The sequence below is a fragment of the Impatiens glandulifera genome, chromosome 7 (genome assembly GCF_907164915.1).
Source record: "Impatiens glandulifera chromosome 7, dImpGla2.1, whole genome shotgun sequence".
NCBI classification, from domain to species: domain Eukaryota; kingdom Viridiplantae; phylum Streptophyta; class Magnoliopsida; order Ericales; family Balsaminaceae; genus Impatiens; species Impatiens glandulifera.
Genome location: NC_061868.1, coordinates 5,101,532 through 5,117,562, shown reverse-complemented (window position 1 = coordinate 5,117,562; position 16,031 = coordinate 5,101,532). Strand labels below are relative to the sequence as shown.

The window sequence follows — 16,031 nt, the reverse complement described above, 5'->3', positions numbered from 1 at the left end:
TTTGCCTCCATATGAGTCTCCATCCGGGCAGCCCAACATGGTAATTATTATCATTGAACACAAGTAGTGCTAATGATGTAAAGGGTATATCTGAATCCATGGAAAAAATAGATGTCGTGATAGGTTTCTCTCACTCACAGGTCCCTCAAGAAATAACCCTGATACCAATTTGTTGGTTATTTTGAACTAAGAATACTTTTTTGTGTAGAAGAATAGATGGAAGGGAAAACATAGTGTTTTTTCATTAAGCTGAAATAATTTAAATACAACTAAATGACTAGATAGTGGAGCTAAAAAAATAAGGAAATACATAGACAGGTCTACTAAAAACTCTCCTAAAAATCACCCATTACACCACAAACTAAAATTGAAACGCTAAAAATAAGGAGAAATAAAAGCAACTTCAAGCAAACTTCAACATATAGGTTAAAGATAAGTAAGTTACCTATGACCGTCTTGGTAAAGAGTGTTGCTTCAGAATGACATTTTATGTAATTTTTACAAGAGAAATACGAATCTATGCGGCTATACCAAACTCATGAAGCTTGTTTCAGTCCATATAAAATTTTACTCAATTTGTACACTTTGTGTTCCTCTCATTTCTTTATAATGCCTGGAGGTTGATCCACAAAATATCCTCCTTCAAATTTCCATGTAAAAATATATTTTTATCATCCAATTGATGAATGTTCCAACCTTTTTTTAGTAGTCAAAGATATAATTAATCTGATGGTATCCCACATAGTAACATGAGCAAATACTTCATTATAATAAATTCCATACTTTTGAGCATATCCTTTCACAACAATTCTGGCTTTGTGTTTAGTAACTTCTCCAAGTTCATTTGTCTTGGTCTTGAAAACTCATTTGACTCCAATCTTGTTAGAACATTTTGACAACTCAACCAAATTCCAAGTTTCATTCTTTTCTAGTCACTCATTGCTTCCTATTGTTTACGAGATCGGATTAACACTAGTATATAATGTCAAATAACTTTAATCTTTTTTTTAAAAAATGGTTTGGTTCATTTCATTAAAAATACCAAAGGGGAGTGAGTTTCAAGAATCAAAATTTGATAAGCCATTACTTTGATGAAAACAACAAATGAATTACAAACACAAACAACACAAACAAACAAGTTCTATAACTTTTTTAATCTGAATTTACTTGTGACGATTTTGAAAGGAATATTCCACATTTGGCTTAGTCTTCAGTTGTCTTTATTTTTCGGAATTCCTCTCTAAGTGTATATGAGTGCATTGCCATCTGCAATAATATCTTCCCAAACTTTTTCCTCCATTCTATGAACTGTGCTATAGATTCTTGTATTTCGCTCCCTCCAAATATTGTAAATTATGGCTCCAAAGAAGTATTTGAAAACATTTGCATATAAGTTGGCGCCCTATACCTTCATCATTCTTATGTCTCTAATCATTTGAAAACATTTTATTCTCAAGTGATTCACTCTCATTTCTCCCAAAGTGAATTCGACCCACCAAATCGTTGAACTTTTAGGGTTCTAATATCAATTATTGAATCAGATAACTAAATCCAAAAAAAAACACACTTTCATTAGCATCAATCAAAACTTTCTAAATACAAATAAAACTAAAACTGAACTCTAAAAAATAGATCACTAACATATAAGTGCCCCTCCTAATATTTAGGACTTAACCAAGTAATAAAAATGTAATAACCGAAGTTAAAAAACTACCCACTAAACAATAACATTTAATATATAGGGTGTTTTAAACATAGATTAAATTGTGATATTTATTCTTTTCGGAATTATGCTTGATTCAATAATCATTACAGGTAAGAGATGACAATGGGGCGGATTAGGATGAAGGAATGTGTTTACCATCTCGTCTTTTTACTTAGGAGTTTTTTATTACCGTCCTTTTCCATTCGGTTGTGAGAAATTTTGCGGGACACCGTTATACCATATTCCTTAAAAAAACAAAAAACAATTGATAAAAAGTTATATAAAGAATTTTTTTAATATTATATATATATTGTAACACATGAAAAATTATGTTATTATAAAATGAATAAACTTAAAACTCTTATTAAATATGAAAAAATAAATAAATTAGTGATGTTATTGTAACCCCGAAAAAATCCATGGCTCCGTAGTTTAGCACGTGTCAGATGACACGTGGCAATACGAGGATCCGGGGTAACTCAAAGTTCGATGCGTTTCAATCTTTGTTTAAAGTTTAAATGCCAGACATCTATTTTTTAAATAAAATATTATTTTCTTTAGATTTTGATAGTACATGACTGATTTTGAAATTAATTATGTAAAAATAATTAATTTTATTCAAATTCTAATAATCTGGGTATTTACCATAAATAAATAATAACTTGACTTGAAATCCGATTTTAAATTAATTAAATATAATTAATTTAAGAAAATATTGTTTATTTGAAAAAAAAATAGAGTCGTCAAATGATTTTTAGAAAAATCAATAAAATGTACGTATATAAATGTACTTTATACCAGAGTTTCCATAAGAGGTTCGTTATTTGGTTACGATCTTAAAATGGCTTTCGCTTAATGTCATTCGCACCCGTTAAAAACAATTTTATTTTTAAAGTAAAAGTTTGGCTATCAAAAATTTTATTTATAATATTTTTCCTGCTATTGCGATTAACAAAGATTAAATACAATACCTGAAAAATATTAAAAAAGTATTAGAATTTAAGCATAAATTTTAAATGGGACCTTAGTCAAAATATTTATTTGGGAAATATCTCAAAAATATTTTAAAATCATTTTCTAATATCTCGGGATTGTTTGAAAATGGATTGGGGGTTTCAAAAGTACAAAAATAATTTTAGATTTTAAAAAGTGGAACCAAACAGGCCTTAGGACCGAAGTCATAGGCATTGGGTCTGATTTTACCGGTCTGAGATCAGATGGGCTCGGTCTAGACCAAGGATGCTCTAGATCGGGGCTCGGGACACTCAGTTAGAGGACTAAAGGGTTCGACCATAGGGTTTGGGAGACTCGGTCCTAAACTCGGATTGTTCGGTCATAGGTTTGGGAGTCTCAGTCCAAGATCTAGATTTCTCAGTCGTGGGTCTTGGGAGCCTCGGTCCCAAGTCAGACCTCTCAGTCATAGGTGAAAACTCTCGGTCGGATTTTTCAGTTCTTGTTCAAGAACATCGGTCATAGTGCTTGGTCCTAACTCAAGAACATCGGTCTTTGGTCTCGGTCCTAGGTCAATTTTCTCGGTCCTTGGTATCGGTCAGGACCGAGAACTCTCAGTCCTATAGGACTTGATCCAAGAGGACCGAGTATTTTTTATTTGGTTCAAAAGTTGCAGGTTTGTAACTTCTGATACAGATCATAAAAACATGATATGTAAATTACTAACAAATCATATGGATATAGGGATCAAAGGCCCCAATCCTAGAATCGATCAATCTAACCCTAAGACGATTGATTTTTCAAAACGATTTATAGGGGAAATTTTGGGAACTTTTGAATTAGGCCATCTCTTGGCCTAATTCTTGTTCCAACAACTTCGAAATGATGTTTACAATCGAACAAGACCATAACAAGAACATTACACAAGCTCTGTAACAACTTTATAAACTGAAATTTAAACTTTATTTTTCTAAAATTTCAGATCGATCAAACATGGTCGGGATGTATGTAATATCATTTTAAAATCATTCTAACTTGTTTACAAACATGTTAGGCAACTATTTGAATCAAAATTCAAGCTAAAAAACTCAAGAACATGAAATTCAAAATTTCTAGATTTTCAAATCAAATTTGGATTTTTTTGATTGGGGTTGAATTGATAAAATTGCTTTCGATAGAAAGCTTAGAAATCATATATGGATTAATTTCAACTATAGAAAGTACGGAATTGAACCCTAAATAAGATTAATCCGATCGAACTTGAAAAAATTCAATTTGAATCATAACTTGAATTACAACCGATTTGGAAGCTAGAAGCTTAGAGGAGAGTGCTAGCGTGCACACTTCCGTTGATGTGCCGATGGAATCTTTTTTACAATACTATTGATTGGAGAACACTCTAATAGTCTTTAGAAAGCTTTTCAGAACTCTAGATCAAAGCTTGGAACGCCGGAAAGATTTCTTAAAATTCCAGTCGCCGGAGCTTCAATGGAAGTCTTCAAGCAGGCTGTCATTGTTGGTGTTTGTTCGATGGATTGGAAAAAGAACACCTAGAGAGTATTTACACTCAATCTACGTCAGTTTCAAATTCATATCAAATTTGGCTTCTGAAACCTTATCATTTGATTTTTCTTTTGTCCTCGCAATCCTAGTTCTCGGGTAGATTTTGACTTCTGATCCTAGGGGAATTGAAGGTGAGTGAGAGACGTGCACGCTGGTGAAATTTGGAGGGATAAGGATGGAAGATGGCGAAGATAGGGCTTCTATAAGGATCACCAGCATCTAGCGCGAGCCTCTAGCGTTCGCGATTTCTCAACGGAGAAGGAGAAAAAAACGACCGCGTTTTGTTTAAATGAATGCGTCGTTGGCGTTCCGTCCATCGCCAGGCGTTCCGTCCATCGCTAGGCATTCCGTCTAGCGTCCGGGCATCTAGGCTAACGGGGTTAGCGTCCCGTTAACTGATTTAGTGTGGACCCGGGCGTGCACTTCCTTGGTTATAACCAGATGCGTGACTTCTTCCTAGGCACTAGATGAAAATTCAGCGTTGATCTGATGGATACAAATCATGTTGTAGCCGATTCTCTTATTTTCAGCCACACTGAATTATCAGTTTTTATTTTTAATAAAAGAGTATTTAAAATCGAATTTAACACTTTTCATTAATTTTTCTTCACCAAATTAATAAACAAAAATATTTTTGATAACATAATAAAAATTATGTTTATTTATTTTATATTTGAGTATTTATTTAATTATTTTAAGCCATAATAATTATACATAATTTATGTTTAGAATCACAATTAAATTATTTCAACCCACTTTTTGATTAATGTAGGTAAAATAAATACAATATTTTAACCTCAAATTATTTTTGGTTTTTATTTAATTTTTCTAATTAGGATTTAATTATTACAAAAATTAATCCTAATTTAGTTTTAACCTCTCTTTTTGGTTATTTTGAATTAAAAAAATTAAAAATATTATTTTAAAATAATAAATATTATTATAAATTGGGGTATGTCAAATTTCCATGCTTATAGTTATATATTTATTTATATTTATTAATGGTCGAGATAAAATTAACATGAGATCGGGACGATAAAATACAAATATCATCACTACCCCATCTTAAGTCAATTACTAATTAAACCGGGAAATCCGTTCCTCTTGAAATAATTTGAATAAAAAAATTGTGGGACGGTTTATAATTGTCATGCCACTAGTAAAAATATGTTCATTACTGAGAGTAAAAACTATCAGTATTGACTCTATATCTTTCAGTATAACTCAATACTGAAAGATTTGAAAAATCTCGACATTCGTCGATATAACGACTTTTGGTAAATCTTTTTAGGTGTTTACCGATAGATTTACGAATCTCTCTGTAAAAAAATACCAAAAATTATTAGTAAATCTTTCGGTATTGTCCCCAATAGAAAATACTGAAAGATAATCAATTATCTTTCGGTATTTTTTCTCGGGATAATACCGAAAGATAATAGTATAACTTTTGGTATTTCTCTCATGTGAAATACCAAAAATTATTCAATTATCTTTCGGAATTATCCTGGAAGAAAATACCGAGAGATGATCTATTATCTCTCGGTAATGTCCCGATAGACAATACCGAAAGGTAATTGAATAACTTTCGGTATTTCACACGAGAGAAATAACGAAAGTTATTATATTATCTTTCAGTATTATCTCTAAATATGCCTCAAATAGGTCATCCATTTTTTACACAACCAAACTCTAAAAAGAGTTTTTCAAAATATTTAATGTAATTACATCTGGATATTTGTCACTAACTAAATTTATTAATTAAAATATATTTTTTTTATTTTGAATAATTCAAGCTTTATAATAAAATAAATCTGATATAGTCAAGAAATAGATTATATTGAGATTGCGTTTTATTTGATTCATTCTTCATTCTTCATTATTGTCTTTGAATAGACTTTTTCATTAGGCCTAGAAAGTAAAAAGTATTTTGAATTGGGTCAAAATTGGTAAAAAAAAAAATGACATGATTTAAGAGCTTGTTTAATATTGGGTTATTTAGGATTTTATTAGAATTACTTTTTAAAAAATTCTTCAATAAAAAAATAAGTTATTTAAGTTTGATTGTATTTAAAATTGAGTGTAAAAGAAATAGGATTTAATAAATAGATTTTTGTTAAAATATTTCAAAAAAAAATAAAATAAAATCAAACAAGCTCTTAGAGACCTGACAACACTGTTTACTTTATTTATTCAATTTATTTATATAATATATTTGGCTGAATAACTAAACTGCTTACCTACTTTCATTTGTTTTTTTCCTAGATCTGTTTACCAAAAACTAACTGGAGATGGATTCATTGCTGGTCAAACACATTTCTTTATTTGGCAGCTAACTGGTCAATTAAATAAATATATAAATTTCAGCCCTTCAACTTTTTTGAAAAATATCAATTTTGCCTATCAACTTTTATTAAACCACTATCCTTTTATTTATTTATTTATTATATTCTATTCTACCTGTGGGTCAACGAGGAAAATATTAATACTTAAATAAATAAATAAATAAATAAATATATAGAGTAGTTTGTTTGGTGGAGACTACTACTAGTAATACTATTTTTCTCTTTATTTGTCCCTGGAGAAATGATTTGGTCGCTTGGCCAATTTGCAAATATAGAATAAAATGATTAATAATACCACTCATACACAGCTGACGTTATATTACACAAACCTCAACAACAGTCAAAATGCCCCCTCCAAAAAAAATTAAAAATATTTTGATTATTGTAAATGATAAAAGAGATTGATGATGTTATATTTGAATTATTTGAGATAAAATTCAAATAATCCATGTTGAACAAAGTTTAAAGACATAAATACTTTTTTTTTTTTAGAAATTTAATTTAGTCTTTACAAGAGATTAATGTAATATTTTATTGGTTATTTAAATAAGATTATTTTTAGTGTGAGCATGTTCTTATTGACTATCAATTATAAATATTAAGAAAAGAAAATTATACTTGTTCATTACCTCATCTGAAATATGACAATTAATCTATTATGTATTATTTTTACTCATTTAGAGATGAGATGCTTTTTTTAAATAAAATTATGTTCTTAACTCTTATTTTTTATTATTATTTAACTCATTAATTAAAATATTAAAAAAATCATAAATTAATTATAAACTAAAATTACTTTTTTTTTTATCAAATAATATTTTTATTCTAAACATTCAATCAAAAAATTCAAATAACATAATCCTGTAAAATTAAATTTAAATTATACTCCACCAAAAAGTGATAATGGAGTAAATAATCAACTTAAGAGATTAAAATGTCACATGTTTGATTCAAAACGCTTTAAATAAAAACAGAGAGTTATAGTTGCAGGATGTCATTTTAGCTCTTCATAATTAAAAATAAAATAAAATTTAAATTATTAATTCATTCAATTAAAACCCAATATGAAACTAGTGGTAAATATATTTATAGTAAGGTAAACACAATAATACAGAAAGGTAAGTCTTCTCCATCTTATATAATAAAATTCTAATTCAAGTCTTTCTTAATTTATATTTCAAACTTTTAATCAAACCTAAAGAGCACACCTCCAACATTTTCCACCCATTTCCTTACTTTATATCCTACCAATTTAGGTTCCATTTGATTTCACAAACAACTTAAATTAACAAATATCATCCACATAAAGGTAGTTTTTCTCATTTCTATAGGCCATTTAAATTTTAGAATCTTTATTTCAAGTGGTGAAGTAAGAAGACTGAAAAAGAAAAGAAAAGAAAGAGAAACACTTAAAACCAACCCTCCTTAATATTCCTGCCTGCTTTATTCCCCTTTATATATATATGAATAGATGATCATATCATTCAACAATAAACATCTTTCTTCCCTCCAAATAGAGATAGTTAAATTATTATTAATCATCACGTATATTGCACGCATTCTTCTCATTCATTAATTATAAATTACCCACTATCTAAATTAGAAAACTTATAAATTACCCACTAATCAAATAGAGAAAGTCCACCGGACTGCCGCCCCCATCCCCATCTCCCTTCTTCTTCTTATTCTTAAAAGTAAACGCTTTTATTTATTTATATATATATATATATATAAATAAAAGAAGAGAGAACATATTCATTCTCTCTCTCATCCTTTTATAATGCTCCATGTCAACATCAACTAATTTCTCTCAAACATACAAACAAGGCCTACTCAAATATAATATTTTTTATTGAATAATTCAATTTGTAATAAAATAATTAAAAAAAAAATAAGGTCATATAATGGGTAAATTAGAAAAAGGAAAGTTCTGCAAGCACGAACTTGAATGGGGGAAGAAAGTGGAAAACCCCACATGATTGATTGTGAGTATCTCCACACCCTCCACTGTCTTTCTCTCTTTTTTTTTTCCTTTTTCTTTTCTTTCTTCTCTCTATAATCTATCTATCTATGTTTCTAATTAATGTTAATCATTTCTTCACTATTATCTTCTTAACTTAACCACTACTATTAAACACCATATATCGCCGGCCATTTCATCTCCCCACCCCCGACCCATCGCCATCATTCCCTCTCTTCTCCCCTCCCCTTCAACAGCCATGCCCTTGTGGCTCCGCTTCTTCTCCTTCCATGGCTGTTACTACTTACTATTATTATTATTATTCATTCTATTCCTCTTCCCATCTCCTTCCCAATCCATCTGCAATCAAATCGATCGTGATTCTCTATCAACCCTAATCATATCTCGATCTTCCTTAAACTGGTCATCGGAAACAGACTGTTGCAATTGGGAAGGAATTTCCTGCGACGGAAACAATCGAGTCTCCCGTCTATGGCTACCATCCAAATCCATCCAAGGACAGATCTCACCTCTCTTCCTCAATCTCACCAATCTTATTCAACTCAACCTCTCCCACAACTCACTCACCGGTCCTCTCCCAGATGGGTTCTTCACATCATTAAACCGTCTCCAGATCCTTGACTTCTCCGATAACCGCTTCGTCGGTCAGTTGCCGGAAACATTGTCGGACTCAATCCTCACATTTAATCTCTCCGGTAATCACTTCAACGGGACGATTACATCTTCCATTTTTCAGTCATCTCCCAATTTATTGGTGTTTGATATCAGCAACAATAGTTTCAACGATCCTTTACCTAATTCAACATGTTTATACTCACCTTCACTCGACACTTTGGATTTCTCCAATAATAATTTCAGCGATCAGATTCCTACAGGACTAGGTTCTTGCTCCAAATTGCGAGTTTTACGAGCAGGTTTCAACTCACTATGGGGAATCCTCCCGCCCGAGATTTTCAACTGTCAGTTTCTACAGGTAATCTCCTTCCCGGGTAACAATCTCACGGGAGAAATTGATAATCGAGTCGTGAACCTAACCAATCTCAGGGTACTCGAATTAGACGGTAACAAATTGACTGGTGAAATTCCATTGGATATTGGTAAGTTATCCAAATTGGAAACCCTACTTCTTCACATCAATCAGATGAAAGGTCATTTGCCTCCTTCACTCATGGACTGCGTTAATCTAGTGACACTTAATTTAAGAGTGAATTCGTTTGAAGGACAACTTTCATCGCTGAATTTCTCCAGACTATCACGGCTTGTCACGGTTGATCTCGGGAACAATAACTTCACCGGAGTACTCCCCGTGAGCCTATTCTCGTGTCCCTCTTTGAACGCAGTTCGATTTGCGAGCAATCAGTTAGTAGGCGAGTTAGTCCCCGAAATACAGCAATTGAAATCGCTATCCTACCTATCAGTTTCTCAGAACAATCTAACCAATGTTAAATCAGCGATCAAGATATTAACAAACTGCAGGAATCTCAGCACTCTAATCCTATCAGCCAATTTCTATGGGGAAGAGTTACCTTCAGATGAAACAATGGCAGCAAACTCTACAGTTTTTTTTCAGAATATACATATTCTCAGCTTCGGGGGTTGCTTATTCAACGGGGAGATACCAAATTGGTTAGGGAATTTGAAGCAGCTCGAAGTTCTTGATCTCTCGTTCAACAGATTCTCGGGCTTGATCCCAGCATGGTTCGGTGATCTCCCGAATCTCTTCTACCTAGACTTATCTTCCAACAATCTAACAGGAGAATTCCCTATTGAATTCACCCGTATGTTAAGATTAACATCGGAAGGAGTCGATAACCAAATAGACCGAAGCTATCTAGAATTGCCGGTCTTTGTTAATCCGAGCAACACATCGACATTACAGTATTATCATCAGCTCGCTAACTTACCTCCGGCGATATACCTTGGAAGCAATGCCATCACCGGCAGCATCCCGATTCAAATTGGACTGCTGAAATTCATTCACGTATTGGATCTCAGTTACAACAACTTCTCAGGAACAATCCCCGACCAAATATCGAATCTTGTCAACTTAGAAAAACTAAACCTCTCAGGAAACCATCTCACGGGTCAGATCCCATCCTCACTCAGAAGCCTCCATTTCTTATCGTCTTTCAGCGTCGCCAACAATAACCTCCAAGGACCGGTACCTTCAGGCGGTCAGTTCGATACGTTTCCTTCGTCAAGTTACGATAACAACCCCGGTTTGTGCGGTCTGGTAGTACACCGCAGCTGCTCGTCTGGTTCCGACACCAGGAAATCAAACACGTACAAAAATGCGAAGAAGAATATCATCGTCGGCGTAACGCTCGGCGTATGTTTTATCATCGCTTTCGCGGTTGTATTGACTGCCGTCTGTTTATCCAAGCGGAGAATTATCCCGCGGGGAGAAGGCGACAATGTAAACTTCGAAACAATATCGTTCACATCAAACTCCGGAATGTCCACCGATATTTGTAAGGAGAACAGCATGCTAATGATCTTCCAAAACAATAACAACATCGAGATCAAGGATATAACTATACACGACATCCTGAAAGCGACTGACAATTTCAACCAAGCGAACATCGTCGGTTGCGGAGGATTCGGTCTGGTTTACAAAGCAACACTAGCAAACGGCACAAAACTAGCCGTCAAGAAACTCTCAGGCGACATGGGACTAATGGAACGCGAATTCAAAGCTGAAGTTGAAGTTTTATCAACAGCCCGTCACAAGAATTTAGTCTCCCTCCAAGGGTACTGCGTTCACGACGGAATCCGTCTACTTATATATTCATTCATGGAGAACGGAAGTCTGGATTATTGGCTCCACGAGAAAACCGACGGGGCAGCGCAGCTCGACTGGCCGACGCGTCTCAGGATCGCGAGAGGTGCGAGTACGGGTCTAGCGTACATGCACCAAATATGCGATCCTCATATAGTCCACCGCGATATAAAATCGAGCAACATTCTACTCAACGAGAAGTTCGAAGCCCACGTCGCAGATTTCGGTTTGTCGAGATTGATCCTCCCTTACCGCACCCATGTCACCACCGAATTGGTCGGTACGCTCGGGTACATACCTCCCGAATACGGGCAGGCTTGGATCGCGACTCTGAGAGGAGATATGTATAGTTTCGGGGTGGTTATGCTTGAGCTGTTAACGGGGAAGAGACCGGTTGAGGTATTCAAACCGAAAACGTCGAGAGAATTGGTTTCTTGGGTGCTGCAAATGAAGAAGGCGGGAAAATCAGAAGAAATTTTTGATTCTCTTCTGAGAGGGAAAGGTTTTGAAGAAGAGATGATTCAGGTACTTGAAATGGCATGTATGTGCATTAATCAGAATCCTTTAAAGAGGCCCACGATTACTGAAGTAGTCGATTGGCTCCACAATGTAGGAGCTAAGAAATAATAAATAACACACTTTTTTCTTGTCCAGATTTTTACTTATATAAACTTCACATATATATATAGTAACAAATCTCCATGTATATATATATATTACGATCAAGCTGAGGACTAAGAAATAAAAATGCTACAGATTCATAAAGTTTTCAACTGTTCTTCAATTTGTCATGGAATTGCATGCTGCTAATTAAACTCTCAATGAAAAACAGAAAACTGATTCAAGATCCTACGAATTTCTATCGAGAATGCATAACTTATTACTACTACTATAGATGATGATAATGTTGTTCTTCAACTACTTAGAATATGGAATTTGTCAATTCTCGAGCTATGTTTACAATAGGTTCTAAGATAATCTCAACTACTCAAGCTAAATGAAAATTTCATAGAACAGACAGTTAGAGTGCAATGCAATGTAGTTAACTTGATAATGCTAAGAAAAATACGAAGTCATGAAAATGGATCAGAATTCGGAAGGTAATCTAGATTATATTGCATTTCCTGCCTAATCGTAAGCTGAGGACTAATAAATAAAAATGCTACAGATTCATAAAGTTTTCAACACATTGGTTGAAGATGATAATGCTTGATGTTCTTCAATTTGTCATGGAATTGCATCATGCTGCTAATTAAACTCTCTCAATGAAAAACAGAGAACTGATTCAAGATCCTCTACTAGAACAATATCAATAATCGGTACTTAACACGATAATGCTGAGAAGAATTTTATATAGCCATGAGAATGGATCTAGCTTTGAACAAATTGATCGATCAAACAACCATGAGAATTTCTATCCAGAATGCATAACTTATTACTACTACTACTATTACCATAGACATGGAGATTCACTTGATGATAACGTTGTTCTTAATCTACTTAGAATATAGAGTTTTGTCAATTATCAAGGATTCTAAGATAAACTCAATTACTCAAGTTAAGTGAGCATTTCATCGAACATAGCGATAATATTGAAAAGAATACAAAGTCATGAAAATGGATCAGAATTCATGAAGGTAATCTAGATCGGATCGCATTTGCTGCATAATCATAAGCTAAAGCCAAATAAGCATTTCATCGAACAGTTAGTTAGAGTGCAATGCAATGTAGTTAACTTAATAATGCTAAGAAGTATACAAAGTCAAGAAAAAGGATCAGAATTCAGGAAGGTAATCTAGTTTGGATTGCATTTGCTGCCTAATTATAAGCTAGAAAAAGAGAAGAAAGCTGTGGATTAAATAGGTTGATGACTAGAGGAAAACCTAAATGTGTACACATGAGCTAGGATTCGTAAGTTTTGAACTGAATGATTGATAACTTCATGATAATGTGTTGTTATTCAATTACTTAGAATATACTAAAGTTCAAGTGAGCATTTCATCAAGCAGTTGGAGTGCAAGTATGATAAAACAGAAAACAGAAGAGCAATTCAACTCCTCCAATCTCAAAAAGTATGTAGATAACTTGATAATGCTTAATGCTAATAAGAATACATAGATAGCTTGGATTGCATTTGATACCTAATCATGAACTAGAGAATAGAGAAGAAAGCTGTGGAAATTAAGTTGATGATTAGATGAAAAACTTTTGAACTAATCGATCGTCAATATATCATGAGAATTTCTATACGGAATGCATAACTTACCGTAAATGTGTACCTGTAACTCCTTCGCGGTTTCTCGCAAGCTTGATGTTCTTGCTTCCTTGAAGGATCTCTTCTTCTGCGTCATCTACTTTTCGTTAATGGAGCAGCGTCTCTCGATTGATCATGATCGCGATCAATAATAAGTTAACTGTAAGATGATTCGATGAATATATAGGTTTCAAAATAATCTCTCTCTTTTGAGAAGATCAGAGATCAATTGATGAAGGCTTGACGATTTGATCTCTACGTCGTCGTCGTCGTCATAGCATGTATTAATATGGATGCTGAATTTATATTTATTAATTAGTCTTCATTCAAGATCTTCAGCTTTCTCACCAGTCACCATTAATGACAAATATATATTGATGTGATATGTCTTTTATTTTAATTTCAAATAATTGTTTTTTTTTTCTTTCAAGAAGAAAATATAAAAACAAAATTATTATATAATTTTATTGATTCATAAATGTGATTTGATGGATAAATATGATTTTATAATTCAAGAAGAAAATATAAAAAATAATATTTAATTTTTTAATGCATGATTTAAAATATAAATAATAATATGCCTAACTTATATAATAATGGTTTGAATTTCAATTGTTTTCATTATATGAGTTTTGAATTTTGAATGGTAATATACACAATTTTAAAAATTTAAGGTTTCTCTTGACAAAACTTCTGTATTAATAGTATTATTTTTCTGTTTTTTCTTTAACTAGTTTACCATGTTTTATTTAACATTTTGAAAGTATTTTTATAAATTGAACATTTTTTTTATATTTACACATTCTATTTTATTTTTAAATATTTATTTAGATTCGTACATTTTTTTCCAAAATAAATATGCGATCTAAGTAAAGATTTGAAAAAGTTCGAAGACCGATAAATTTAGTATTTATTTTTCATAATACTTCGAAACGACATAATTTTATGTACGATCTATCAATTAAACATATTTGTTTGAGATTTACAATTTCCAAACACGTAATAGAGTTTAGATACTTTAAAATTGTGTAATGTGTAATATTGCGTTAAAATAAGAAAACAAACATTCGTTTGGTTGGGAGAAAGTCTCAAATGACTAATTATGATAGTTCGAGACTCCTATGATACAATTCAAAGTTTAAGTCATTTTTAGTGAAATCATCACAAGTACAAGCCTCAAATAACAATTTGGCAAATATAAAATAAAAAACCGGGAATGAAATAACATTTTGAGGGGAATTCCAGAAGGTACGAGGATCCTCAATACTACGTCTTCTTGTCACTTTAATAATTGTGTGAATTCTCGAGTTTGGAGTGTTGAAAATGAAAGTAGGTTAACTCGGGATCAACATGGAATATTGTTCGCAATAGAGGGGAGGTGGTTTCATGGTCCCATTTAGTGTGGTCCATGAAATTTATTCCTAGACACCAATTCATTTTGTGGTTGGTGTTTCGTGAAAGACTTAATATGCGCGATCGAATTAAGAAGTATATGAATATTCCGGATCTCAGCTGTCTTCTTTGTATGGGAAATGAGAAGACCATTGACTATCTCTTAGGGGACTGCACATTTGCTTCCTTGCATTGGGGTAAGTTCTCCACATCAATGAGTCTCCTTAATTTCTTAAAAGAATTGATTGATATCAAGAAAATGACAATCATCAAGACAAATGGTAATGATTTTAGTTCAAATGTCTTTAAGTGCTTCTTTGCAAACATTGTTTATCATATTTGGATGGAGAGGAATGCAAAAGAATTTTCAAGGATTCGAAATGATGTGGAGTTTGTTTGGAATGAAGTTATCTTTGATGGAAACTCGCTCATTCGAATGTGGTTGTGAAATAAATTGGTTGATTTGTCAAAAATTGAGGAATGCGTATGAGAAAGTCATACCATTAATTCTGATTTTAATGCGCACTAAGCTTCGTTGTTTAAGTCCTTCACTTTTGTTCTCATTCTGATTATTTTTTATATTTTCATCTCGTTGGTTCATTCATTTTTGTTAAAGGCTTGTTCTGCCTGAATTCCGAACTCTTATAATTCTTTACCCTTTTCAGGTCTTTTATTTAATAACATTATGTCATTTTCTTAGAAATAAAATTACATTTATTGTAGGCCCAATTACTATTTGTGTTCAAATTTGGGTCATTTTTATTAAATGAGATTTGAACTTTGAATTGTGTAGTATGAAGCTTTAACTATTACCATTTTAGTTATTTAAAGTTTTTCATAAATAAATAAAAGGAATGTATTCTTATTTTAACATAATATATTCATTTTCTTAACTAACTTATCATATTTGTAAAAGCAAAATAGTAATTCTCTATTTTTTTATTTTATCAATTATTCTCACACATTACACATTTATAAGACAATGAAACCATATTCGTCAGTTTTGAACGTATATGTCTCAAAAAAAAATATAATTTAAAATACAAATACTCTAAATTGGTAAA

General features: G+C 32.4%; 1 protein-coding gene across 1 annotated transcript; it reads left to right on the top strand.

The window, feature by feature from the left end:
• The first annotated feature begins 8,468 nt into the window (after window positions 1-8,468).
• LOC124944753 (tyrosine-sulfated glycopeptide receptor 1-like) lies at window positions 8,469-11,974 on the top strand. The gene has a single exon (XM_047485091.1). It carries the CDS (start codon window positions 8,781-8,783, stop codon window positions 11,946-11,948), a length of 3,168 nt encoding a protein of 1,055 aa, XP_047341047.1. The 5' UTR covers window positions 8,469-8,780; the 3' UTR covers window positions 11,949-11,974.
• The last annotated feature ends 4,057 nt before the right edge of the window (window positions 11,975-16,031 follow it).

Excerpts from the sequence above, each read along its gene's own strand:
- LOC124944753 (XM_047485091.1), top strand. The coding sequence starts at position 8,781 with ATGCCCTTGTGGCTCCGCTTCTTCTCCTTCCATGGCTGTTACTACTTA.